The 27881-nt window shown below is 43.2% G+C and overlaps 1 protein-coding gene across 2 annotated transcripts; it reads right to left on the reverse strand.

Moving 5' to 3' along the window:
* On the reverse strand, positions 1–27803 carry ogdhb (oxoglutarate dehydrogenase b). 2 transcript variants are annotated; one of them, XM_063014815.1, is made up of 23 exons: positions 27651–27798; positions 24679–25070; positions 23357–23542; positions 20554–20656; positions 18136–18251; positions 17458–17612; positions 16193–16339; positions 15989–16079; positions 15273–15452; positions 14161–14289; positions 13391–13570; positions 13147–13299; positions 11378–11480; positions 11151–11279; positions 10139–10289; positions 9911–10038; positions 8650–8828; positions 7702–7773; positions 7480–7605; positions 7214–7286; positions 2614–2777; positions 2293–2447; positions 1–1356 (listed from the first exon to the last, which is right to left on the reverse strand). In XM_063014815.1, the coding sequence occupies exons 2-23, from the start codon at positions 24904–24906 to the stop codon at positions 1236–1238; spliced, it is 3069 nt and encodes a 1022-aa protein (XP_062870885.1). In that variant the 5' UTR covers positions 24907–25070; positions 27651–27798; the 3' UTR covers positions 1–1235. The 2 variants fall into 2 exon arrangements, with proteins under 2 accessions (XP_062870885.1, XP_062870886.1); XM_063014816.1 differs by lacking the exons at positions 1–1356; positions 2293–2447; positions 2614–2777 and adding an exon at positions 2784–3921 and having other exon boundaries at positions 27651–27803.
* Between the last annotated feature and the right edge of the window lie 78 nt (positions 27804–27881).

Below are 27881 nucleotides of genomic sequence, written 5' to 3' on the forward strand. Positions count from 1 at the left end.
AATAAAATTAAACGTCAAAGATTAGATGTTTTTATTGAACAATACACTGTATATACACTGTAGCTGAACTCACAATATTAAGACTATTAAGAATTAGGAAAATAAATAAAATCTGTTTCATTTGCAGCTTAAGTGTGTGACTTATCCATCAATATACATGTAGAATAAAATTCATTGAGGTGCAAAAGTAGAATTGAAGGCTCAAGAAAAATATAAATGTGCTTATGGATTAACAGAGTAAAACTCAATCTTAAACTGCTTAAAGCCACAAGCAAAGCATTTCATTTGCAAACAGTTAAACGATTAAAAGTATCAACCTGTTAATAGCAAAATAAAAGTATATTTTATTCATCTTGATAAAACATCTCCAAACTTTTAAATACCGTGTCCACTCACTGTCCACTTTATTAGACACCCCTACTTAGTTGGTAAAATCAGAGACGATCGCTCATCTATTGCTGCTGTTTGAGTCGGTCATCTTCTAGACCTTAATCAGTGGTCACAGGACGCTGCCCACAGGGCACTGTTGCCTGGATATTTTTGGTTGGACTAATCTCAATCCAGCAGCGACAGTGAGGTGTTTAAAAACTCCAGCAGCGCTGCTGTGTCTCAGCCACTCATACCAGCACCATGTCAGTGTCACTGCAGTGCTGAGAATGATCCACCACCTAAATAATACCTGCTCTGTAGTGGTCCTGGGAGAGTCCTGACCATTGAAGAACAGGATGAAATAGGGCTAACAAAGCATGCAGAAAAACAGATGGACTACAGTCAGTAATTGTAGAACTACAAAGTGCTTGTGGTAAGCGGAGCTGATAAAATGGACAGTGAGTGTAGAAACAAGGAGGTGGGTTTAATGTTATGGCTGATCGGTATGTGTAGCCGATGAGGTGTTGCTGGTTTTGTTTGTTCATTTATACATAATGATAAACACATGGAACACAGAGCAATTGAAAGGTTGCATCTGAAGGATTGTGTTCCTGTGGTGTCAGACTTTAAATGTCCATATAATAAATAACACAGGCAGTATCCACTCTCTCTTCAAGTCTAAATAGTTTTGCTTCACATGACCCAGTCCTGATGCTCAGTAGTGCAGTGGCACTTAATCAGCTGGTACCGACTCCATCAGAAGCTCTATTTTACCCAAGTGTCTTTAGTCTGTATAGTGTAATATGAATAGATGGTCCTGTCCAGCAGGCAGTGGTGGTTATGTTTAGGGGGTTTAAGGAGGTCTTTTAAATCTGGTCCCGAAAGACATCCAGGTTAAAGGCCTTGTTCATAAATTGCTCCAGCTCCAAGAGATGAGACTTCTTGTTTCCAGTGGCTGGAGCAGCAGCTGGTTCACGTCCAGCATACCTAAAAGGTAACAAACATAAGGACCAGAACGTCACAGATATCCTCAACCTTGACTAATATCAATGTTCATGACTAACATGCAAGCCAAGTCAACACCTCAAACTCATTGTTGTGCTCCTCAAACCATTCCTGAAGCATTTTTGCTTTGTGGCAGGGTGCATTATCCTGCTGAAAGAGGCCACACCCATCAGGGAATACCGTTTCTATGAAAGGGTGTACATGGTCTGCAACAATGTTTAGGTAGGTGGAACGTGTCAAAGTAACATCCACATGGATGGCAGGACCCAAGTTTTCCCAGCAGAACATTGCCCTAAGCATCACACTGCCTCCACCAGCTTGCCTTCTTCCCATAATTCATCTTGGTGCCATGTGTTCCCCAGGTAAGCGACGCACACGCACAATGTCATCCACGTGATGTAAAAGAAAACGTAATTCATCAGACCAGGCCACCTTCTTCCATTGCACCGTGTTCCAGTTCCGATGCTCACGTGCCCATTGTTGGCGCTTTTGGCGGTGGACAGGGGTCAGCATGGGCACCCAGACTGGTCTGCGGCTATGCAGCCTTATACACAACAAACTGTGATGCACTGTGTATTCTGACACCTTTCTATCAGAACCAGCATTTACTTCTTAAGCAATTTGAGCTACAGGAGCTCATCTGTTGGATCGGACCACACGGGCCAGCCTTCGTTCCTCACGTGCATCAATGAGCCTTGGCTGCCCATGACCCTGTCGCCGGTTTAACACAGTTCCTTCCTTGGACCACTTTTGATAGCTAATGACCACTGCAGACCAGAAACAGTCCATGTTCTGGAAGCATGAGCTAGCCCTCTCTTAAGAGGAAACCTGCCTGTTGTCAGAAGTCAATTAGGGAAACATTTCAGACAAGAAAAGATGAAAAGTATGTCTTTGATTAAAAAAAAGAAAAAAGTTTACCAGAGAGGATGTTTACGAGCGACAGTCGTGCGGATACGTGGCCTAACATAGTCATAGTAGCCCTGATTCTTGTGCTCCTCTTGGCACCACACCAGCTCAGCCTGTGGGTACTTCTCAATCTCTGCCTTCACCAGGTCAAACGGGAATGGAGAGAGCTGAAAACCAATTAGGAATAGGTTAGATTTCAGTTCCAGCTTGTGTTTCTCTCTCTTAAAGCAGTAAAGATGACAGAAGCTTGATTTTACTCAGTTCCTTAGTTCCTCTAGAATAAATCTATATGGTGGTAGATCTGTATATACAATCAAAACATACGGCACCTACCTGTTCGATGCGTGCAATTGCTACAGTGTCCTCCATTTCTTTGCTCTTGCGCTCTTTGCTTAGATCATAGTAGACCTTGCCAGTGCAGAAGATGATGCGTTTTACTCCAGCTGGATTCTGGGATGCTGCACCCTCTTCTGGGATCAAACGCCTAAAATGTGTGCCTACACACATACCCCAAAGTGTTAGCAGTAAGTAGGGGGTTATCTAATGTTTACAAAAATGTAAAAGTCATGGTGATATGAGTTACTACAGCACATTTTGCCAGTGATTTGGTCCGACATTTTTTTTAATGCATTGTCTCCCCATTTTCCTCCCGATTTAGCTCACTCAGTTTGCCTTGCACTGCTGAGGGATACCAGATTGCATCCGAGGAGAGCACGTCGCTCTACACGCCCCTTCCGACACATGCACAGCCCTCCACTTCACTGCACAGGTGTCTCTTCTGCCAATCAGGGTCCTTACACAGTGTATGAAGAATCCCACCCACCCACACAATAGTCCGACCCCCACCCTACAGATACGGTGGCCAATTAGTATCTGCTGCAGGCACTGCCAATTATGTCCGCTAGATGGTGCCCAGCCGACCAGTGGCAACGCTGAGTTTCGAACAGAGGAGTTCAGAATCTCTGTGCTGGTGTGCTAGTGAAATGATCCACTATGCCATCTGGGTGCGGTCCGAGATTTTTAAGAAAACTTTAGTCAGACTGCTTAAGGACAGTAAGTGCACTGCTTGCCATCTACCCTAGTATTGATAAGTATACTACATGCCAGAAGTATAAAGACACCTGATGATGACCTTTTTGGACATCTCATTTAAAAACCATGGGCATTAATATTCCACTCTGTCTGCTACTGTGCCAGCAGAATTTTTTAGGCTTTATATATATACAGTGGGGCCAAAAAGTATTTAGTCAGCCACTGATTGTGCAAGTTCTCCTACTTAGAAAGATGAGAGAGGTCTGTAATTTTCATCATAGGTACACTTCAACTATGAGAGACAAAATGAGAAAAAAAAATCCAGGAAATCACATTGTAGGATTTTTAAAGAATTTATTTGTAAATTGTGATGGAAAATAAGTATTTCTGGCTCTCACAGACCTGTAACTTCTTCTTTAAGAAGCTCTTCTGTCCTCCACTCATTACCTGTATTAATGGCACCGGTTTGACATCGTTATCTGTATAAAAGACACCTGTCCACAGCCTCAAACAGTCAGACTCCAAACTCAACCATGGCCAAGACCAAAATGCTGTCGAAGGACACCAGGAAGAAAATTGTAGACCTGCACCAGGCTGGGAAGAGTGAATCTACAATAGGCAAGCAGGTTGGTGTGAATAAATCAACTGTGGGAGCAATTGTAAGAAAATGGTAGACATACAAGACCATTGATGATTTCCCTCGATCCCGTGGGGTCAAAATGATCATGAGAACGGTGAGCAAAATATCCCAGAACTACACGGAGAGACCTGATGAATGAAATGCAGATAGCTGGGGCCAAAGTAACAAAGGCTACCATCAGTAACACACTACGCCGAGAGGGACTCAAATCCTGCAGTGCCAGGCGTGTCCCCCTGCTTAAGCCAGTACATGTCCAGGCTCGTCTGAAGTTTGCCAGAGAGCATATGGATGATCCAGAAGAGGATTGGGAGAATATCATGTGGTCAGATGAAACCAAAATTGAACTTTTTGGTAAAAACTCAACTCGTCGTGTTTGGAGGAAGAAGAATGCTGAGTAAACACCATACCTACTGTGAAGCATGGGGGTGGAAACATCATGCTTTGGGGCTGTTTTTCTGCAAAGTGGACAGGCCGACTGATCCGTGTTAAGGGAAGAATGAACGGGGCCATGTATCGTGAGATTTTAAGCCAAAACCTCCTTCCATCAGTGAGAGCATTGAAGATGGAACGTGGCTGGGTCTTCCAGCATGACAATGATCCCAAACACACCGCTCGGGCAACGAAGGAGTGGCTCCGTAAAAAGCATTTCAAGGTCCTGGAGTGGCCTAGCCAGTCTCCAGACCTCAACCCCATAGAAAATTTGTCCGTGTCCGTGTTGCCCAGCGACAGCCCCAAAACATCACTGCTCTAGAGGAGATCTGCATGGAGGAATGGGCCAAAATACCAGCTACAGTGTGTGCAAACCTGGTGAAGACTTACAGAAAACGTTTGACCTCTGTCATTGCCAACAAAGGTTATGTTACAAAGTATTGAGTTGAACTTTTGTTATTGACCAAATACTTATTTTCCACCATAATTTACAAATAAATTCTTTAAAAATCCTACAATGTGATTTCCTGGATTTTCTCATTTTGTCTCTCATAGTTGAAGTGTACCTATGATGAAAATTACAGACCTCTCTCATCTTTCTAAGTAGGAGAACTTGCACAATCAGTGGCTGACTAAATACTTTTTGGCCCCACTGTATATATACTGTATATATATATATATATACACACACACAGTGTATCACAAAAGTGAGTACACCCCTCACATTTCTGCAAATATTTTATTATATCTTTTCATGGGACAACACTATAGAAATAAAACTTGGATATAACTTAGAGTAGTCAGTGTACAACTTGTATAGCAGTGTAGATTTACTGTCTTCTGAAAATAACTCAACACACAGCCATTAATGTCTAAATGGCTGGCAACATAAGTGAGTACACCCCACAGTGGACATGTCCAAATTGTGCCCAAAGTGTCAATATTTTGTGTGACCACCATTATTATCCAGCACTGCCTTAACCCTCCTGGGCATGGAATTCACCAGAGCTGCACAGGTTGCTACTGGAATCCTCTTCCACTCCTCCATGATGACATCACAGAGCTGGTGGATGTTAGACACCTTGAACTCCTCCACCTTCCACTTGAGGATGCGCCACAGGTGCTCAATTGGGTTTAGTCCATCACCTTTACCTTCAGCTTCCTCAGCAAGGCAGTTGTCATCTTGGAGGTTGTGTTTGGGGTCGTTATCCTGTTGGAAAACTGCCATGAGGCCCAGTTTTCGAAGGGAGGGGATCATGCTCTGTTTCAGAATGTCACAGTACATGTTGGAATTCATGTTTCCCTCAGTGAACTGCAGCTCCCCAGTGCCAGCAACACTCATGCAGCCCAAGACCATGATGCTACCACCACCATGCTTGACTGTAGGCAAGATACAGTTGTCTTGGTACTTCTCACCAGGGCGCCACCACACATGCTGGACACCATCTGAGCCAAACAAGTTTATCTTGGTCTCGTCAGACCACAGGGCATTCCAGTAATCCATGTTCTTGGACTGCTTGTCTTCAGCAAACTGTTTGCGGGCTTTCTTGTGCGTCAGCTTTCTTTCTGGGATGACGACCATGCAGACCGAGTTGATGCAGTGTGCGGCGTATGGTCTGAGCACTGACAGGCTGACCTCCCACGTCTTCAACCTCTGCAGCAATGCTGGCAGCACTCATGTGTCTATTTTTGATATGACGCCGAACACGTGGACTCAACTTCTTTGGTCGACCCTGGCGAAGCCTGTTCCGAGTGGAACCTGTCCTGGAAAACCGCTGTATGACCTTGGCCACCATGCTGTAGCTCAGTTTCAGGGTGTTAGCAATCTTCTTATAGCCCAGGCCATCTTTGTGGAGAGCAACAATTCTATTTCTCACATCCTCAGAGAGTTCTTTGCCATGAGGTGCCATGTTGAATATCCAGTGGCCAGTATGAGAGAATTGTACCCAAAACACCAAATTTAACAGCCCTGCTCCCCATTTACACCTGGGACCTTGACACATGACACCAGGGAGGGACAACGACACATTTGGGCACAATTTGGACATGTTCACTGTGGGTTGTACTCACTTATGTTGCCAGCTATTTAGACATTAATGGCTGTGTGTTGAGTTATTTTCAGAAGACAGTAAATCTCCACTGCTATACAAGCTGTACACTGACTACTCTAAATTATATCCAAGTTTCATGTCTATAGTGTTGTCCCATGAAAAGATATAATGAAATATTTGCAGAAATGTGAGGGGTGTACTCACTTTTGTGATACACTGTATATAGTTAATGCATTTTCTCCCCCGACTTTTTAGCATGTCCAATTGCCTGATTGCATCATGCTTCCTCTCCACTAATGCCGATCCCCGCTCTGATTTGAGGAGAACGAAGCTGACCCCCTTCGACACATGTGCAGCAGCCGTATGCATCTTATCACCTACACTAGGCAAGTGCATATATGCGAATCAGCCTTGCATACCGAGACACACCCTGACCCGCACTCTGTGCAGGCCCCATCAATCAGCCAGCAGAGGTCGTAGTGCATCAGTCACGAGGAGTCCCTATCTGGCTTAATACCCCATCCCTATATGAACAACAGGACAATCTTTGTTCATGTGGCCGCTCAGCCCAGCCGGATGGCAGAGCTGAGATTTAATACGATGTATTCAAGGTCCCAGCTCTGGTGCGCTGGCGTGTGTTTTTACCGCTGCGCCACCTGAGTGGCCAACAGTGCCGTTATTGTTAAAGGAATTTGAAAAACCCACTGTCAGCAACTATTTGTAAATCCTTTCACTGCTCTGTTTCAAATCAGTACGACATGGATTCAATATTAACACTCACCTGAGAGCATGTAATCAAAACTGGACTTGGCTTCAGGGTGGCGTAACAACGATTTAGGGGTGAAGATTATTAGCTGCAGGTACAAGACAGGAAAATGAATTAAAACGTTTTTTTAATCTTGAAATTGTTTATATATGGGATCAAGAAATTATTTTTTTTATTTTGTTTTTTTGTTTTTTTGGGTGATTTACAGGTAAATACTAATGAATGAATGAGCCTTAAGTACCACTGGTACTAATCTAGAACTAATAAAATTAGGAGCTTACAGGTTTGCGAAAAGATTGAAGGATCTGTCTCCTCAGCACGTGGAAGTAATTAGCAGGGGTTGAACAGTTTACCACGATCCAGTTACAATCATACAGCTGCTGCACTGCAAAGTCAGCTGTGATTTTCTACAAATGAAGAAAAGCGGCACCAAAACGTATATTCGAGGCAGCACTGAGACACAACCCATAATATAAGAGGCAATGTTACTCTCTGGTACTTACAGGTAAAACATCAGGGTCGTCGTTGCACATCTGAAGGAAGCGCTCCGGACGAGCAGACGAGTGCTCAGGACCCTGAAAAAATATTAGCTGTGGGTTAGTGAAAGAAGATACAAAAGATTTAAAACCACCTCCTTGTTTCTACACTCACTGTCCATTTTATCAGCTCCACTTTCCATGTAGAAGAACTTTGTAGTTCTACAATTACTGACTGTAGTCCATCTGTTTCTCTGCATGCATTGTTAGCCCCCTTTCATGCTGTTCTTCAATGGTCAGGACCCACACAGGGCCACTATAGAGTGGTGTGTTGGTGTGTGTTGTGCTGGTATGAGTGGATAAGACAAAGCAGCGCTGTTACTGCTGGACTGAGAATAGTCCACCAACCAAAAATATCCAGACAACGGCGCCCCATGGGCAGCGTCCTGTGACCACTGATGAAGGTCTAGAAGATGACCAACTCAAACAGCAGCAATAGATGAGCGATCGTGTCTGACTTTACATCTACAAGGTGGACCAACTAGGTAAGATTGTCTAATAGAGTGGACAGTGAGTGGACACAGTACTTAAAAATTCCAGCAGCGCTGCTGTGTCTGATCCACTCATACCAGCACAACACACACTAACACACCACCACCATGTCAGTGTCACTGCAGTGCTGAGAATGATCAACCACCCAAATAATACCTGCTCTGTGGTGGTCCTGTGGGGGTCCTAACCATTGAAGAACAGGGTGAAAGCAAAACGTATGTAGAGAAACAGATGGACTACAGTCAGTAACATGCTGTTCCCTTTTTGCATCATCCTAATTTGAATATACTCAATTCTGTGGCTCTGGCAACCTCGCTAGTTGCACGACATCGCTGCATGCCAAGAAGAGGCTAGCACAAGCCACCTCTATGACAAGTATTTAAAAAAAAAAAAGAAGGACACGAGGAGAGCATTGGAACATACCATTCCTTCCATCCCATGTGGAAGAAGCAGGACAATACCATTCTGCCTCACCCACTTGGCTTGGCCTGCGCAGATAAACTGGTCAATGATGCACTGAGCTGTGTTGTGGAAGTCACCAAACTGAGCCTCCCAGAGAACCAGTGCGTTTGGGCTTGCCATAGCAAAACCCAGCTCGAACCCTGGAAAGATAGTGGGTTAATAACAGCATCAGCATTTATAGTATATAGTAAATAAATACACCGATCAGCCATAACATTAAACCATCTCCTTGTTTCTACACACACTGTCCATTTTATCAGCTCCGCTTACCATCTGGAAGCACCTTGTAGTTCTACAATTACTGACTGTAGTCCATCTATTTCTCTACATACCTTTTTGGCCTGCTTTTACCCTGTTCTTTAATGGTCAGGACCCCCACAGGACAATTTACATTTACATTTTCGGCATTTGGCAGACACTTTTTATCCAAAGCAACTTACAGTAGTACTGTGACAGTATACAGTATACAGTATACAGGGTTAAGGGCCTTGCTCAAGGGCCCAACAGTGGCAACCTGTCAATGGTGGGGCTTGAACCAGCGACCTTTTGATTACTAGTCCAGCACCTTAACCTCTAGGCTACAACTGGCACCACAGAGCAGGTATTATTTGGGTGGTGGATCATTCTTAGCACTGCAGTGACACTGACATGGTGGTGATGTGTTAGTGTGTGTTGTGCTGATATGAGTGGATCAGACACAGCAATGCTGCTGGAGTTTTTAAACACCTCACTGTCACTGCTGGACTGAGACTAGTCCACCAACCAAAAATATCCAGACAACAGCTCCCCGTAGGTGGTCCTGTGACGACTGATGAAGGTCTAGAAGATGACCAACTCAAACAGCAGCAATAGATGAGCGATCGTCTCTGACTTTACATCTACAAGGTGGACCAACTAGGTAGGAGTGTCTAATAGAGTGGACAGTGAGTGGGCACTGTATTAAGAACTCCAGCTGCACTGCTGTGTCTGATCCACTCATACCAGCACAACACACACTTACTGATCTGTGGTGGTCCTGTGGGGATCCTGACCATTGAAGAACAAAGTAAAAGCAGGCTAAAAAAGTATGTAGAGAAACAGATGGACTACAAAGTGCTTCTATATGGTAAGTGGAGCTGATAAAATGGACAGTGAGTGTAGAAACAAGGAGGTGGTTTTAATGTTATGACTGATCGTTGTATATTTCAAATTTGGATGTTAAAATGTACAAGCACTTCCTTACCTAATACTCCATACTCAGACAGGGAGCTATTGCACACCGTGTAAGGGGCCTGGTTTTGATGAATGTGATTCATAGGGATGCATGTTCTCTTGTCCTCATTCTGATTGTGCAGTATATGATGCCGGTGACTGTAATCAAGACACAAAGTCTGTTAGAAAAACTACATGCAATCTGACATCTGCATCACATTAAAGTTGATAAACACTTGTGCAATGATATGAGCAGAACCTGAAGGTGCCCCTTTCTACATCCTGGCCACTGAGGCGCACATGAATGCCCTGCTTAAGCAGCGAGCCAAAAGCCATGTATTCTCCCAGAGCCCAGTCTGCCATCCGGTCTCCTACCATTGCCGATCTGCTCTTCAAAATACGACTTAGACCTTGAACAGGGACGAGAAAATGAACTTTGGTTCCATAATTTCAAACACTATGTATGTACACTGATCAGCCATAACATTACGGAGCACTTTGTAGTTCTACAATTACTGACTGTAGTCCATCTGTTTCCCTACATATCTTTTTAGCCTGCTTTCACCCTGTTCTTTAATGACCAGGACCCCCACACGACCACCACAAAGCAGGTATTATTTAGGTGGTGGATCATTCTCAGCACTGCAGTGACACTGACATGGTGGTGGTGTGTTAGTGTGTGTTGTGCTGGTATGTGGATCAGTGAATCAGACACAGCAGCGCTGCTGGCGTTTTTAATTACCGTGTCCACTCACTGTCCACTCTATTAGGCACTCCTACCTAGTTGTTCCAACTTGTTGATGTAAAGTCAGAGACGATCGCTCATCTATTGCTGCTGTTTGAGTTGGTCATCTTTGAGACCTTTATCAGTGGTCACAGGACGCTGCCCACGGGGTGCTGTTGGCTGGATGTTTTTGGTTGGTGGACTATTCTCAATCCAGCATTAACAGTGAGGTGTTTGAAAACTCCAGCAGCATTGCTGTGTCTTATCAACTCATACCAGCACAACACACACTAACACACCACCACCATGTCAGTGTCACTGCAGTGCTGAGAATGATCCACAACCTAAATAATACCTGCTCTGTGGTGGTCCTGGGGGGCTAACAAAACATGCAGAGAAACAGATGGACTCCAGTCAGTAATTGTAGAACTACAAAGTGCTTCTATATGGTAAGTGGAGCTGATAAAATGAACAGACTGTGTAGAAACAAGGAGCTGGTTTTAATGTTATGGCTGACCGGTGTATACAACAGTTAAAAAACAGTCACCTCCATGTACAGTGAAGCCATCAACAGGTATAGATGAAGCCACTTTGCCGATATGGACAAGCTCCTCTTCGTTCAGGCCGGTGGACGGACAGCTCATGGACTTTGGCTGACCCTCCTGAGTGAAGAAATCTGTGGACCAAATCATTGGGCAAAAACTCAAGTCAACAGTGCTAAAATTAGGATACCAAAAATTCCTTGGTATGGAGGACAGAGTAATAGGCACATACCAGGCCATGGCGAGTCAAGCCAGTGTTTAATGTGCAAGATCTTCTCATCTTTGGAGCGAGTGTAAGCCTCCTCGCAGATCTCGTCATATTTGGCAATTTCTACCTGATGATACAGATTCACAGAAAGCTGCTTTAAAATGTTCCTGCTGTTTGAGTTGGTCATCTTCTAGACCTTCATCAGTGGTCACAGGACGCTGCCCATGGGGCGCTGTTTGCTGGATATATTTTTGGTTGGTGGACTATTCTCAGTCCAGCAGTGACAGAGAGGTGTTTAACTTCATCAGTGGTCACAGGACGCTGCCCACGGGGCACTGTTGGCTGGATATATTTTTGGTTGGTGAACTATTCTCAGTCCAGCAGTGATGGTGAGGTGTTTAAAAACTCCATCAGCATTGCTGTGTCTGATCCACTCATACCAGCACAACACACACTAACACACCACCACCATGTCAGTGTCACTGCAGTGCTGAGAATGATCCACCACCCAAATAATACCTGCTCTGTGGTGGTCCTGGGAGAGTCCTGACCATTGAATGACAGGATGAAAAGGGGCTAACAAAGCATGCAGAGAAACAGATGGACTACAGTCAGTAATTGTAAAACTACAAAGTGCTTCTATATGGTAAGTGAAGCTGATAAAATGGACAGTGTGTGTAGAAACAAGGAGGTGGTTTTAATGTTATGGCTGATGTGTATATGCAAACAGAGGAGGCATGTGCTAGCCTTGGCCAGTCTTGCAGCTGGCAGAGGTTGCGTGAATGCACAGGGAAATTAGGTATAACCAAAGTGGGATGTAAAAGGAGGGAGTGTAAAAAGAAATACAAAAAGGGATAGAACAAGAGTGCTTCAGGATCAGAATTAAGAAATGGCTATGGTATTAGAATGGGATATTCAACAAGCTCATGGTCTGCTGTCCACATACTTTTAATTGCGTAGTATGTACACCGATCAGCCATAACATTAAAACCACCTCCTTGTTTCTACACACACTGTCCATTTTATCAGCTCCACTTACCATATAGAAGCACTTCGTAGTTCTACAATTACTGACTGTAGTCCATCTGTTTCTCTGCATGCTTTGTTAGCCCCCTTTCATGCTGTTCTTCAATGGTCAGGACCCCCACAGGACCACTACAGAGCAGGTATTATTTGGGTGGTGGATCATTCTTAGCACTGCAATGACAATGACATGGTGGTGTGTTAGTGTGTGTTGTGCTAATATACTGATGGAGTTTTTAAACACCTCACCGTCACTGCTGGACTGAGAATAGTCCACCAACCAAAAATATTCAGCCAACAGCGCCCCGTGGGCAGCGTCCTGTGACCACTGATGAAGGTCTATAAGATGATCAACTCAAACAGCAGCAATAGATGAGCGATCGTCTCTGACTTTACATCTACAAGATGGACCAACTAGGTAGGAGTGTCTATTAGAGTGGACACGGTATTTAAAAACTCCAGCAGCGCTACTGTGTCTGATCCACTTGTACCAGCACAACACACACTAACACATCACCACCATGTCAGAGTCACTGCAGTGCTAAGAATGATCCACCACCTAAATAATACCTGCTCTGTAGTGGTCCTGTGGGGGTCCTGACCATTGAAGAACAGCATGAAAAGGGGTTAACAAAGCATGCAGAGAAACAGATCAGTACTACTGTCAGTAATTGTAGAACTACAATGTGGAGCTAATAAAATGGACAATGTGTGTAGAAACAAGGAGGTGGTTTTAATGTTATGGCTGATCGGTGTATGTGTAATCTGACCTCATACTCCTGTCTTGTGACTGCACCCTCAGCTATGAGCTTGTCCACATATTTCTGCAACACGGGCTTTTGCTTCTTTATCTGCTTGTACATCAGGGGTTGCGTGAACATAGGCTCATCCATCTCGTTGTGGCCGTTGCGCCGGTAGCCTACCTACATCAATTATACAGAAGCAAAGTATGTTTCAGCATAACAACCACAAATCTGACATCATGCAGGAAAGAGCAGAGAGTCTGTGCCTCACCAGGTCTACCACTACGTCTTTATGGAAAGTTGCCCTCCACTCAGCAGCAACTCTGCACACGTACATGACAGCTTCTGGGTCGTCGGCATTGACATGAAAGATGGGGGCGTTGACTACCCGGGCCACATCAGTAGGATAGGGAGAAGAGCGGGCCATACGTGGGTCGGTGGTAAAGCCAATCTATTGCGACAACATAAAAGGGTTAAGATTGAGAACAAGGCGAATTATAGTTAATTTGGTGATCATCTACATGTGGGCCGACAAGTAACAAAAGAGAAACAGAAATATGAAGAGAATTAAATGTTAACAATGTGCCAAATCATGCTCCGAAATCCAGAAGAGCAAGTTCGACAAACCATAGAATTAAAAGCATGCAGATAACCATAAACAAACTGAAAGACAGATAAGGAAAGAAACCCCGTCAGCTGTTATTAATCTTTGTTTACCTTTATGTAACAGATGGACTACAGTCAGTAATTGTAGAACTACAAAGTGGTATGTTATGGTAAGTGGAGCTGATAAATATGGTAAATATGGTAAGTGGAGCTGATAAAATGGACAGTGAGTGTAGGAACAAGGAGGTGGTTTTAATGTTATGGCTGATCGGACATCCAGTAGCCATACTTCTCCAAAGATAATCTGTTTTGGAACATCTTATGCCAAGCAAACTATCCAATGGACAACCTGGAGTAATTTTTTTATTTGGCATGTGCGCATGTGCTATTACAAGCAAACTAGTAGTAGGTGTATTTAAGGAGATGGTACCATACCTGGTTGTTGACCACTACATGCACTGTGCCATGAGTTGTATAGGAGGGCAGATCACTCAAATGAAAAGTCTCATACACGATGCCCTGGCCGGCAAATGCTGCATCTCCATGCAACAAAATAGACATCACCTATAAGGGAAAAAAAGCAAACAGCTCCACTTACCATATAGAAGCACTTTGTAGTTCTACAATTACTGACTGTAGTCCATCTATTTCTCTGCATGCTTTGTTTTAACCTTCTTTCACCCTGTTCTTCAATGGTCAGGACCCCTACAGAGCAGGTATTATTAGGTGGTGGATCATTCTCAGCACTGCAGTGACACTGACATGGTGGTGGTGTGTTAGTGTGTGTTGTGCTGGTATGAGTGGATAAGACACAGCAGCGCTGCTGGAGTTTTTAAATACCGTGTCCACTCACTGTCCACTCCTACCTAGTTGGTCCACCTTGTAGATGTAAAGTCAGAGACGATCGCTCATCTATTATTGCTGTTTGAGTTGGTCATCTTCTAGACCTTCATCAGTGGTCACAGGACGCTGCCTACGGGGCACTGTTGGCTGGATATTTTTGGTTGGTGGACTATTCCCAGTCCAGCAGTGACAGTGAGGTGTTTAAAAACTCCAGCAGCGCTGCTGTGTGCACAACACACACTAACACACCACCACCATGTCAGTGTCACTGCAGTGCTGAGAATGATCCACCACCCAAATAATACCTACTGTGGGGGTCCTGACCATTGAAAAACAGCATGAAAGGGGGCTAACAAAGCATGCAGAGAAACAGATGGACTACAGTCAGTAATTGTAGAACTACAAAGTGCTTCTATATGGTAAGTGGAGATGAAAAAATGAACAGCGAGTGTAGAAACAAGGAGGTGGTTTTAATGTTATGGCTGATCGGCGGAACTAGTGTTGGACTGGATTGTAATCAACATCCCAAGTCCTCCCAAGGGTGTTTACTGCAATTGAGGTCAGGCCTTTGTGCAGTCCACTAGAATTTCTTCACACCAAATTTATCAAGCTATGTCTTTATGGACTTGGCTTTGTGCACAGTCATCCTGGAATATTCAAAAGACCAGTGCTAAAGGTTTTAGGTCAATGTATAGCTGACAAACCCTGTTGCCTTCAGTGTCTCCACAGTAGAACTGCTCAGCCTTGGTCTTGCCCTGCACCACTGGGTTCACTGCCTCCAGGTGAGAAGGATTAGCCACGAGTGACAGACTGATGTTACGACCAGTGGTACGGTTGAGTCGTCTGTGATACATCCCCAGATGGTACTTCACATCTCCTGAACCCTGATGTGTACAGAAGAAAGCAGAAATGTGCTGAATTTAAATAGCATTTTTTATATATTGTTTTTCTCCCCACTTTTAGCGCGTCCAATTGCCCGATTGCATCATGCTTCCTCTCCACCAATGCCGATCCCCGTTCGGATAGAGGAGAACGAAGCTAACCCACGCCCCCTCTGACTCGTGGGCAGCAGCCGTATGCATCTTGTCACCTACATTTTGATGAGTGCAATGCGGATCAGCATTGTGTACGGAGAGACATACCCCGACAGGACTCTTTTCCGTCATCAATCAGCCAGCAGAGGTCGTAATTGCATTAGTTATGAAAGAGTCCCTATCCAGCTTAATGCCCCACCCCTACATGAACAACAGGCCAATCGTTGTTCATGTGGCCGCTCAGCCCAGCCGGCACTAGTTAATGTAGGAATCGTGTCGTCACAGATTGACCTAATCAAAGACCTTATCCAAAAATGCAATCTAAAAATTAGCAATAGCAAAAAATACCAAGCGATCATGACTGAAGTGATTACAAAACTTCCAACCTCATCAGCAGCCTCAAGCTTGGAATCAAACTGACAAAAGATCTGCTCCAGCTCTTTACGGATGACGTTGGCCAGCACGTTCAGACGACCCCTGTTAGAAAAGAGACAGAAACACACGTCAATCATGCAATCAGATCGTTGCATGACTGAAACATCTAAACAAAGCAGACGGTGATGTGATGTCACAGCATGTGACTGGCGTACCTGTGGGGCATTCCCAAGATCACACTCTCGACACCACTCTCACTGGACTTGTCGATGATTGTTTTGAGGGCAGGAATGAGGGCCTCGCATCCCTCCAGGCCAAAACGCTTTTCAGAGGACCACTTTCTTTGCAAGAACTCCTCAAACCTGTCGAAGCAAATGTTAAAATCTCAGAGAAAATGCAATACTTTGAAGATAAGTCTATTTAAATAGCACTTTGAAGTTCTACAATTATTGACTGTAGTCCATCTGTTTTCTCTGCGTGCTTTGTTAGCCCCCTTTCATGCTGTTCTTCAATGGTCAGGACCCCCACAGGACCACCACAGAGCAGGTATTATTTGGGTGGTGGATCATTCTCAGCACTGCAGTGACATTGACGTGGTGGTGGTGTATTAGTGTGTGTTGTGCTGGTATGAGTGAATCAGACACAGCAGCGCTAATGGAGTTTTTAATCACCTCACTGTCCCTGCTGGACTGAGAATAGTCCACCAACCAAAAATACATCCAGCCAACAGCGCCCTGTGGGCAGCGTCCTGTGACCACTGATGAAGGTCTAGAAGATGAGCAGCAATAGATTAGCGATCGTCTCTGACGTTACATCTACAAGGTGGACCATCTAGGTAGGAGTGTCTAATAGAGTGGACAGTGAGTGGACACGGTATTTTAAAACTCCAGCAGCGCTGCTGTGTCTGATCCACTCCTACCAGCACAACACACACTAACACACCACCACCATGTCAGTGTCACTGCAGTGCTGAGAATGATCCACCACCTAAATAATACCTGCTCTGTGGTGGTCCTGGGAGAGTCTTGACCATTAAAGAACAGCATGAAAGAAGGCTAACAAAGCATGCAGAGAAACAGATGGACTACAGTTGTAGTCCATCTGTAGAACTACAAAGTAATTCTATATGGTAAGTGGAGCTGATAAAATAGACAGTGTGTGTAGAAACCAGGAGGTGTAGTCCTTTAAATGGCACTATGTTTGAGTTGAGTTTGAGTTTCTCACTGCTCACAGAAAGCAGCTTAGTAAAGGGAGAAAGTCCACCACTGCCTTATCAATGATTCATGATCATGCTGATTCTTTTTTAATCTTAATAACTGATCAGGTAACACTAATTTTCATAGATGGCCCCTAAACATAGCATTTTACCTACCAGTTGTCTAAAGGATGTTTTGGAACACGTTGGGTCCTTAATCCCCAAAACACAAAACTGATTCGAGCTAAAGGGGAAAACAACTGTATGGTAGTGAAATCGGCTGACCTGGTAGAGCGGATCATGCGAGCTAATAAATTCCGTTTCTCCTCTGGAGTAAAGTGCATCATGCCAGGCGTCTCAAACTTCTGCCTGATCCACTGGCATTGCTCCACATCATTAATGAACATGAACTCCACTCCAATGTGCTGACAGTACGCCATCTGCCGACATAATGTAAACCGCATTAAAAACTGGGGTCTTTTTTTATTGTTGTTGTTTTTTTTTGCTGCCATTGTGTAGCATTAGCAGACAGGGTGCAAAACCTAATCATGCTTGAATCATTATGGCAGCACTTGTAGTGCAAACTGCATATATAATATTGTACATAATACTATAATTATAATGTGTGTGTTTATTCATGCACTATGGTATGGCACTATTGCTGCAGCAATAATTACATTAACCAAAAAGAAAACAGAAATAAAAGGGGAATAACTAATTGAAAATGTGCATGTTTGTATCTACCTTACTTTTGTTATTATTATTTTAAGATTTAGCATTAAATGAGATATGCATGAAGTATGCAGTTGACCTGTGTAGGTATAAATCTAGAAGGATAATGGAATAGACAAAGACATTCTTGCATTATCACCACTTTCAATCAATTATTATGGTAAATAGGTCTAATGTATGTCAATCTAATTCTTACAAAGCAGAAGTGTGCAATAAAGCCAGGGCCTTTACCTCCAAGCGACGGATGATTTCCCTGAGTGGAAGGGTGCTTTCACCGCCCCCAATGAAGGTGGTAGTGGGGAGCCGGAAGACTTTGTCCAGGTCTGACTCAGACAGACCATAGTAACCTAAACACATAAATGATAGACATATTTTGAAACCAAAACAGACAAAAGCTGAACACAGACATGCAGAGAACTAGAATGACTATAAAAGCCATGCATAAAAAGATGTGAGCAATGTGGAGGGCTAACAAACATTGCAGAAACACATCCAACACATCCACATCCATTTTAAGGCCTCTACAGCCTTGAAAACACTTTGTAACAAAAGTAACATTTTTAAACACCTGGAGTGAAGCAAAGAACATCAACAGCTTTTACATCGATCAACCATAACATTAAAACCACCACCTCCTTGTTTCTACACTCACTGTCCATTTTATCAGCTCCACTTACCATATAGAAGCACTTTGTAGTTCTACAATTACTGACTGTAGTCCATCTGTTTCTCTGCATGCTTTTTTAACCTGTTTTCACCCTGTTCTTCAATGGTCAGGACCCCCACAGGACCACTACAGAGCAGGTATTATTTGGGTCGTGGATCATACTCAGCACTGTAATGACACTGACATGGTGGTGGTGTGTTAGTGTGTGTTGTGCTGGTATGAGTGGATAAACACATCACTGTCACTGCTGGACTGAGAATAGTCCACCAACCAAAGAAATCCAGCCAACAGCGCCCAGTGGGCAGCGTCCTGTGACCACTGATGAAGGTCTAGAAGATGACCAACTCAAACAGCAGCATTAGATGAGCGATCGTCTCTGACTTCACATCTACAAGGTGGACCAACTAGGTAGGAGTGTTTAATAGAGTGGACAGTGAGTGGACACGGTATTTAAAAACTCCAGCAGAGCTGCTGTGTCTGATCCACTGATACCAGCACAACACACACTAACACACCACCACCATGTCAGTGTCACTGCAGTGCTGAGAATGGCCCACCATGTAAATAATACCTGTTCTGTAGTGGTCCTGGGAGAGTCCGGATCACTGAAGAACAGCATGAAAGGGGGCAAACAAAGCATGTAGAGAAACAGATGGACTAAAGTCAATAGTTGTAGAACTACAAAGTGCTTCCATATGGTAAGTGGAGCTGATAATATGGACAGCGAGTGTAGAAACAAGGAGGTGGTTTTAATGTTATGGCTGATCAGTATAAAGCGGTTTATGGAACTGAAATGAAGTATTTGTCTGATGAAAGTTGGCTGTGAACTCTCTGCACACTGTAAATTATGTTAAAGGTCAGAATCACTTGGCTGTTTGCCACCAGATATGCATGAGTGCCAGTTACTTCAAAAACAGGACATATCAGTATGAACGCAGTGTCCTTGTCCTTCAGTACAAACTGAACTCTGAAGACTTGTGTTTACCTGCACTGAACATTACTTATTAACTCAGGCTACGCAAAACATGAGTGTACGATGGCGTATTAGGGCCCTAATACGCCGTTGTAGGAGTGTGTGTCGGGAACGGAAAACCATTCATGATACTGGCCATAAAACACCACACATATCACCACCACACCAAACATATTACAGGTAACAATGTGAGTCAGAAAGTGAAAGTGCATTCCACATATGTGATTCTATTTCTATATATATATATATATATATATATATATATATATATATATATATATATATATACAGTATATACTGTATATACCGTTCAGCCATAACATTAAAACCACCTCCTTGTTTCTACATTCACTGTCCATTTTTTATTGTACACTTACCATATAGAAGCACTTTGTAGTTCTACAATTACTGACTGTAGTCCATCTGTTTCTCTACATGCTTTGTTAGCCTGCTTTCACCTTGTTCTTTAATGGTCAGGACCCCCACAGGACAACTACAGAGCAGGTATTATTTAGGTGGTGGATCATTCTCAGCACTGCAGTGACACTGACATGGTGGTGATGTGTTAGTGTGTGTTGTGCTGGTATGAGTGGATCAGACACAACAGTGCTGCTGGAGTTTTTAAATACCGTGTCCACTCAATGTCCACTCTATTAGACACTCCTACCTAGTTGGACCACCTTGTAGATGTAAAGTCGGAGACGATCGCTCATCTATTGCTGCTGTTTGAGTTGGTCATCTTCTAGACCTTCATCAGTGGTCACAGGACACTGCCCACAGGGCGCTGTTGGCTGGATGTTTTGGTTGGTGGACTATTCTCAGTCAAGCAGGGACAGTGAGTGCTGTGTCTTATCCACTCATTATAATCATCAATTCACACTGGGCTGATGCAACAAGTCAGGTATGTTAAACCAAGCAGCACAATCAAGTGCAGGTGGATGAACATGAGAGCTATATGAGAGCATGAGAGCATCCCTTTCTTGCCAATAGCAACAGTTCATAACCTTACCGAGTTTATCAGAAGAAGTGATGAGATCCACAGGGACACACAAATCAAGATCAGCATCCATTATTCCCAAGGGGTCCAGCTGGGCAACATGATGTCCACGTATCTTCAACGGTTCCGGTTGAAGAAAAACAGTGAGAGATGGAAATATAAAAGGGAGAAAGGAAGGCAAACAAGAAGGACATGATAAGAGAGGAAAAGAGAGAACCAAAGTAGCCAGACAGGGTAAGACAGGACAGGAATAAAAAGGAAAACCAACATTAGACTTATAAAACCTGGAAATCATCCAAATCTACAAAGTCATTTGAAGAAGCATATGTAGTGTGTGTATTATTGCCTATCACATATTGCATTGACTTGCTTTTGAAGGAAAGCAGATGTTGAACCAAGAAAACGTCAACATTTATTAATTTACAACCCCAAATCAGAAAAAGTTGGGACAGTATGAAAAATGCAAATGAAATAAAAACACAGTGTTCCTTACATTTAACTTTATTTGATTGCAGACAAGATGAACCTGAGATATTTCATGTTTTATCTGCTCAACTTCATTTCATTTATTAATATACCTGCATTTCAGGCCTGCAACACATTCCAAAAAAAGTTGGCAATTTTGGGCTAGTAATGAGGTGAAAAAACTAAATAATGATGTGATGTCAACAGGTGATTGTAATCATGGTTTGGTACAAAAGCAGCATCCAGGAAAGGCTGAGTCTTTAATGATAAAAGATAACCAGAGGATCTCCAGTTTGTCAACAAACGCATGAGAAAATGATTGAAATGTTTAAAAACAATGTACGTCAAAGAAAGATTGGAAAGGATTTGCATATTTCTCCCTCTACAGTGCATAATATCATTAAACAATTTAAGGAATTGGGAGGAATTTCAGTGCGTAAAGGCCAAGGGTGCAAGCTTAAGCTGGACGCCTGTGATCTTTAATCCCTCAGATGGCACTGCATCAAGAACCGCCACTCAACAATAGCTGATATAACCACATGGGCAAGGAATTATTTTGGCAAACCTTTGTCAAGCACTACAATACAGAGTTACATGCACAAATGCCACTTAAAACTTTACTGTGCAAAAAAGAAGCCTTATGTTATCCATGTCCAGAAGTGGTGTCAACTTCTCTGGGCTTGGAGGCATCTAGGATGGATCATCACACAGTAGAAACGTGTATTGTGGTCAGATGAATCAGCATTCCAGGTCTTTTTTGGAAAAATTTACAAAAAGGACCATCCAGATCAGCAACAAGTCCAAAAGCCAGAGTTTGTCATGGTATGGGGCTGTGATGTGTCAGTGCCCTTGGCAAAGGTCATGTACACTTCTGTGATGGCAGCATTAATGCAGAAAAGTACACTGAGATCTTAGAGCAACATATGCTGCCTTCAAGACGTCATTTTTTCCAGGGACGTCCATGCATTTTTCAACAAGACGATGCAAAACCACATGCTGCACACATTACAAAGGCATGGCTGCGGAAGAAGAGGGTACGGGTACTGGACTGGCCTGCCTGCAGTCCTGACCTGTCCCCAATAGAGAATGTGTGGAGAATTTTGAAATGAAAAATGAGACAACGACGACCCCGTACTGTTGCACATCTTAAGACGTGTTTGCAAGAAGAATGGGACAAAATAAAAGCTGAAACACTAAATCACTTGTTATCCTCGGTGCCAAAACGTCTTTTAAGTGTGGTGAAAAAGAATGGCAACATTACAAAGTGGTAAATGCTTTACCGTTGCAGACCTGAAATGCAGGAATAGATGTTTATTAATAAATGAAATATCTCAGGTTCATGCTGTCTGCAATCAAATAAAAGTCAAAGTAAATGTAAGAAACTCTGTTTTTTTATTATTTGCTTTTTCCATGCTGTCCCAACTTTTTCTGATTTGGGGTTGTACAGACAATTTACTTAACAGATTGATCAGTATAAGGAAGGCCAAAATTTACAGTAGGCCCCAAATATCAGAGACCACTAGTGAAAATAATGATATTTGTATTTGTTCATTACAAATCATATAATAAGCTTATCAATTTATGTGAAAATCTGTATAATTTAAAAATGTACAAGAATTTTTTAACTTCTTAGTATTTTGGTGTGTTTTCTCTTTTGCTGCACTGGAGCTGTGCGAAAACTGTTCATCCATGTAATCTCGGCATGTTTGCAATTCATTTATCTTACAGTGCTCCTACTTAATGATTGGTTTTCTCTGTCTTCAAGTAACCCCATAAACCCTTGATAGGGTTTAGGTCAGGTGACTGTGAAGGAAAGTCCAAAACAATCAGCCCAATGATCTTTGGTCTTCAAAACAATTGTTGCAAAGCTGTGTTGTTTGATATTTGGGATAAAAATATTGTATTACAATAAAAAAATATGCAGTTTTAAAATAAGCAACTCCAACGCCGCTCAGGTGGCGCAGCGGTAAAATGAAACGCGCTGCAACCAGGGCTGGATTCTGAGAAGCGTCGTATCGAATCCAGCCTTGCTTTACCGATTCGAAGCTGAGTGGCTATATGAGCAACGATTGGCCGGTTGTTCATGTGGGGGGTGGGACAAAGAACCGGATGTGGGTCTCTCTCTGTCAGAATGCGATTGCGTTCTCTGCCGGCTGATTGGAGGCGCTTACACAGAGATGGGAGGGGGTGCCCTTAGGGTGTGTCTCTCCGCATGCAACGCTAGGTGGCGCCAAACTCGTCAATGTGTGGGTGGCAAAGATGCATCTGGCTGCTGCTCGAAGCAACTTCACAAGTGGTCCCCAGACTCCCCACAGTAAGTGTTTTATAAGTGTAGAGCTACACTGTTTACCTGGTATGCCCGGATGAGTGATTGCACAGCCAGGTGGTCTGCTACCAGCTTCTCCACTTTAGGGTGACCTTTAAGGAGTGCCTGGGTTTGAGGCAAAACAGAATGAACCCCGGAGGGACGGGGGCTCTGATGAGCAGCACCTGGAGACGCACCTGCATTGGCATTGCGAAAAAAGTCATCCCATGACTAGAGTGACAGCAATGAAACAAAAAGAGAAAACATTAACTTTAGTTACATAATGGAATCATTTGCTGAAATATTTTTGAGGTTAAACCAAAAATACAACATACAAAAATCTATAACTTGGGTCTCAGAGCAAACTACGTATATACACTGATCAGCCATAACATTAAAACCACCTCCTTGTTTCTACACTCACTGTTCATTTTATCAGCTCCACTTAGAAGTGTAGTTCTACAATTACTGACTGTAGTCCATCTGTTTCTCTGCATGCTTTGTTAGCCCCCTTTCATGCTGTTCTTCAATGGTCAGGACTCTCCCAGGACCACTACAGAGTAGGTATTATTTGGGTGGTGGGTCATTCTCAGCACTGAAGTGACACTGACATGGTGGTGGTGTGTTAGTGTGTGTTGTGCTGGTATGAGTTTTTAAACACCTCACTGTCACTGCTGGACTGAGAATAGTCCACCAACCAAAAATATCCAGCCAACAGCGCCCTGTGGGCAGCGTCCTGTGACCACTGATGAAGGTCTCTAAGATGACCAACTCAAACAGCAGCAATAGATGAGCGATCGTCTCTATCGTGACTTTACTAGGTAGGAGTGTCTAATAGAGTGGACAGTGAGTGGACACTGTATTTAAAAACTCAACACTAACACACCAGCACCATGTCAGTGTCACTGCAGTGCTGAGAATGATCCACTACCTAAATAATACCTGCTCTGTCGTGGTCCTGTGGGGGTCCTGACCATTGAAGAACAAAGTGAAAGGAGGTTAAAAAAGTATGTAGAGAAATAGATGGACTACAGTCAGTAATTGTAGAACTACAAAGTGCTTCTATATGGTAAGTGGAGCTGATAAAACGGACAGTGAGTGTATTGTGTATGCATTAGTTCACCAGTGAGAGGGTTTGATTGTTATTATCACAGGCACATATTCAGATCCAAATGCGAGTAAAATAGATACACTGTCCAGCTCAGAATGACAATCGTTTTGATCTAGTTTACACCTTTGGGGAAAGTATTTTTCCTGCCAGTATTTCAGTAGCTTTCTGACATCATAAGTAGGTGTAAAATATGAACTTGTGACTGTTTATTACCAAAAGCAAACATATTTCTAGACATATTTAATGTAACACTTGCCTTATGTACACTCCTGGGGTTTTCCAACCATGCGTAGTACATCTCCTCCATATAGTTAGTACTTGTATCCTTAAGAATCGGCTCAGCAACGATAGGTGATGTGTAGCACCTAACTGGCTGAAATGTCCTGGCTGAACCAGCCATCAACATCTGCTGCAAACAGCTCTGAGCATTCTGGGCGACTGTGCGCGGCCGAAGCCGAGAAGCACAAGTCCAAAAACGGTGCATAGTCGTCCTCAAAGTAGCTCACTGCTCCTTCACTTCTCCAAACCAAAAGCCAAAAGAGATTTTTTAAGAACTTGTTCCTGAATTGGAGGGTGTCTGGACAGCTGTGACTGATGTCCTCTAATTCCAAGCTTGTCCTTCTTGTTTAGGCAGTTTTACAAGCTGAACTAAAAAGACAATCAAAAATCGAATGTTCTGTAACATTTGGTTAATCTAACATTGAGATTTGATGCCTGACGTAGATTTGCATAAACAAAATTGTAACAGAAATTGAGATAGCTTAAAAGTAATTAGAAATTCTTAAAACAATAAACAAAACCAAAAAAATGTATGTGCTTTTATGAATGTTTAAGTAGGGTATTGTACACCGATCAACCATAACATTAAAACCACCTTCTTGTTTCTACACACATTGTCCATTCTATCAGCTCCACTTACCATATAGAAGCACTTTGTAGTTCTACAATTACTGACTGTAGATCATCTGTTTCTCTGCATGCTTTGTTAGCCCCCTTTCATGCTGTTCTTCAATGGTCAGGACTCTCCCAGGACCACTACAGAGCAGGTATTATTTAGGTGGTGGATCATTCTCAGCACTGCAGTGACACTGACATGGTGGTGGTGTGTTAGTGTGTGTTGTGCTGGTATGAGTGGATCAGACACAGCAGCACTGCTGGAGTTTTTAAATACAGTGTCCACTCACTGTCCACTTGTAGATGTAAAGTCAGAGACGATGGCTCATCTATTGCTGCTGTTTGAGTTGGTCATCTTCTAGTCCGTCATCAATGGTCACAGGATGCTGCCCACAGGGCGCTGTTGGCTGAATATTTTTGGTTGGTGGACTATTCTTAGTCCAGCAGTGACAGTGAGGTGTTTAAAAACTCCATCAGCGCTGCTGTGTCTTATCCACTCATACCAGCACAACACACACTAACACACCACCACCATGTCAGTGTCACTGCAGTGCTGAGAATGATCCACCACCCAAAAAATATCTGCTCTGTAGTGGTCCTGGGAGAGTCCTGACCATTGAAGAACAGCATGAAAGGAGGCTAACAAAGCATGCAGAGAAACAGATGGACTACAGTCAGTAACTGTAGAACTACAAAGCGCTTCTATATGGTAAGTGGAGCTGATAAAATGGACAGTGTGTAGAAACAAGGAGGTGGTTTTAATGTTAGCTCGGTATTCTCCCACCCTTCATAAACACGCAGAATGTAGACTGGCCTCTTTCAATCGCCCCTAGGTGCAAGTGTGGCTTGGTGTCCTGTCTAGTGCTTTCCTGCTTAACCCTGACAGACCGGTTACTAAATCAATAAATGTAACGTAAGTTTATTATTTTTTCTTACAGAATACGTTGTATGGTTCTAAATGCATTAAATCCAGTTTAGCAAAACAAATGCCGCTACAAACTTCACAATCTCCAAAAAAAAACAAGTTCCACTACCACGGTACATTCGGCCTTTAATTCCTCCTACAATCATATAACATCGTTTGGCGCTAAAACCGCTATGAAGCGCTGTGCAGATTAGATACAGCTCGCGACTTAGCCAGGTAGCAATAGCATGGCAGTGTTAACAGATAAGAAAGGCTTCCCCAATTTGATGAAAAAAAAATTAACAAAAACAGATGGAGGATGAAGAGAGGAAGACCAAATATGCCCCAAAAGAACGTGCCAAAGAAATGAGGTGTGTCGGCAGTTTAGAACAGACTAAAACACTATGTACTGGACGGTTTGTCGAGCCACGGCTGTTACGAACAACGACGTTATGAACGCAGTAACAATCCACATACGCAAGGACACGACAGTCAAGAAAGAAGCTTTCAGAGCAATAATGAAAACAGTCTGATGAACAGGTATGTCTTATGGGGCAAAAGTACTATCATATAAACCGATTAGCCATAACATTAAAACCACCTCCTTGTTTCTACACTCACTGTCCATTTTATCAGCTCCACTCACCATATAGGAGCACTTTGTAGTTCTACAATTACTGACTGTAGTCCGTCTGTTTCTCTGCATGCTTTGTTAGCCCCCTTTCATGCTGTTCTTTATTGGTCAGGACTCTCCCAGGACCACTACAGAGTAGGTATTATTAAAGTGGTGGGTGGTGTGTGTTGTGCTGGTATGAGTGGATCAGACACAGTAATGCTGATGGAGTTTTTAAACACCTCACTGTCACTGCTGGACTGAGAATAGTCCACCAACCAAAAACATCCAGCCAACAGCGCCCCGTGAGTGGCATCCTGTGACCACTGATGACGGTCTAGAAGATGACCAACTCAAACAGCAGCAATAGATGAGCAATGGTCTCTGACTTTACGTCTACAAGGTGGACCAGCTAGGTAGGAGTGTCTAATAGAGTGGACAGTGAGTAAACACGGTATTTAAAAACTCCAGCACAACACACACTAACACACCACCACCATATGTTAAAGTCACTGCAGTGCTGAGAATGATCCACCACCTAAATAATACCCGCTCTGTGGTGGTCCTGAAAAGGTATGTAGAGAAATAGATGGACTACAGTCAGTAATTGTAGAACTACAAAGTGCTCCTATATGGTAAGTGGAGCTGAAACAAAGAGGTGGTTCTAATCTTGTGGCTTCATTATGTACATGGTGAAATGAAAACATACCGTGATACAGATTTTCGGTCATACCGCTCATCCCTAGTACCAGATCAGCGTGCAGCTTAATGAATCAAAACATTAACACTAATACCATTCAAAAATTCACTTTTTTACCTTCAGTTAGTTGCTCAAGCGATGGTCTAAAAGATTCAAAAATAAAAGAATAATAAAACGTCACATTAAACACAAATAAACATAAAAAATCGTTGAGTTTGGGGTGTCAGAACCTGCCTGACACGTTCTACTCGACGCTTCACTTTAAAACGAGTTTTGCGGCAGTGAAGCGCTCGTTGTGACGTCAGCAAGGCTACATGTGCACTAAAGCTGACTCGGAACGACCGAGTC

Source organism: Trichomycterus rosablanca, chromosome 18 (genome assembly GCF_030014385.1).
Source record: "Trichomycterus rosablanca isolate fTriRos1 chromosome 18, fTriRos1.hap1, whole genome shotgun sequence".
NCBI lineage: Eukaryota > Metazoa > Chordata > Actinopteri > Siluriformes > Trichomycteridae > Trichomycterus > Trichomycterus rosablanca.

Coding starts and splice junctions, on each gene's coding strand:
- ogdhb (XM_063014815.1), bottom strand. CDS start 24,906: ATGCACCGTTTTTGGACTTGTGCTTCTCGGCTTCGGCCGCGCACAGTC. Junction 16,340..17,457: donor CGCATGATCCGCTCTACCAG/GTCAGCCGATTT, acceptor TTGCTTCGACAG/GTTTGAGGAGTTCTTGCAAA. Junction 7,287..7,479: donor TTCAATCTTTTCGCAAACCT/GTAAGCTCCTAA, acceptor TTGTACCTGCAG/CTAATAATCTTCACCCCTAA.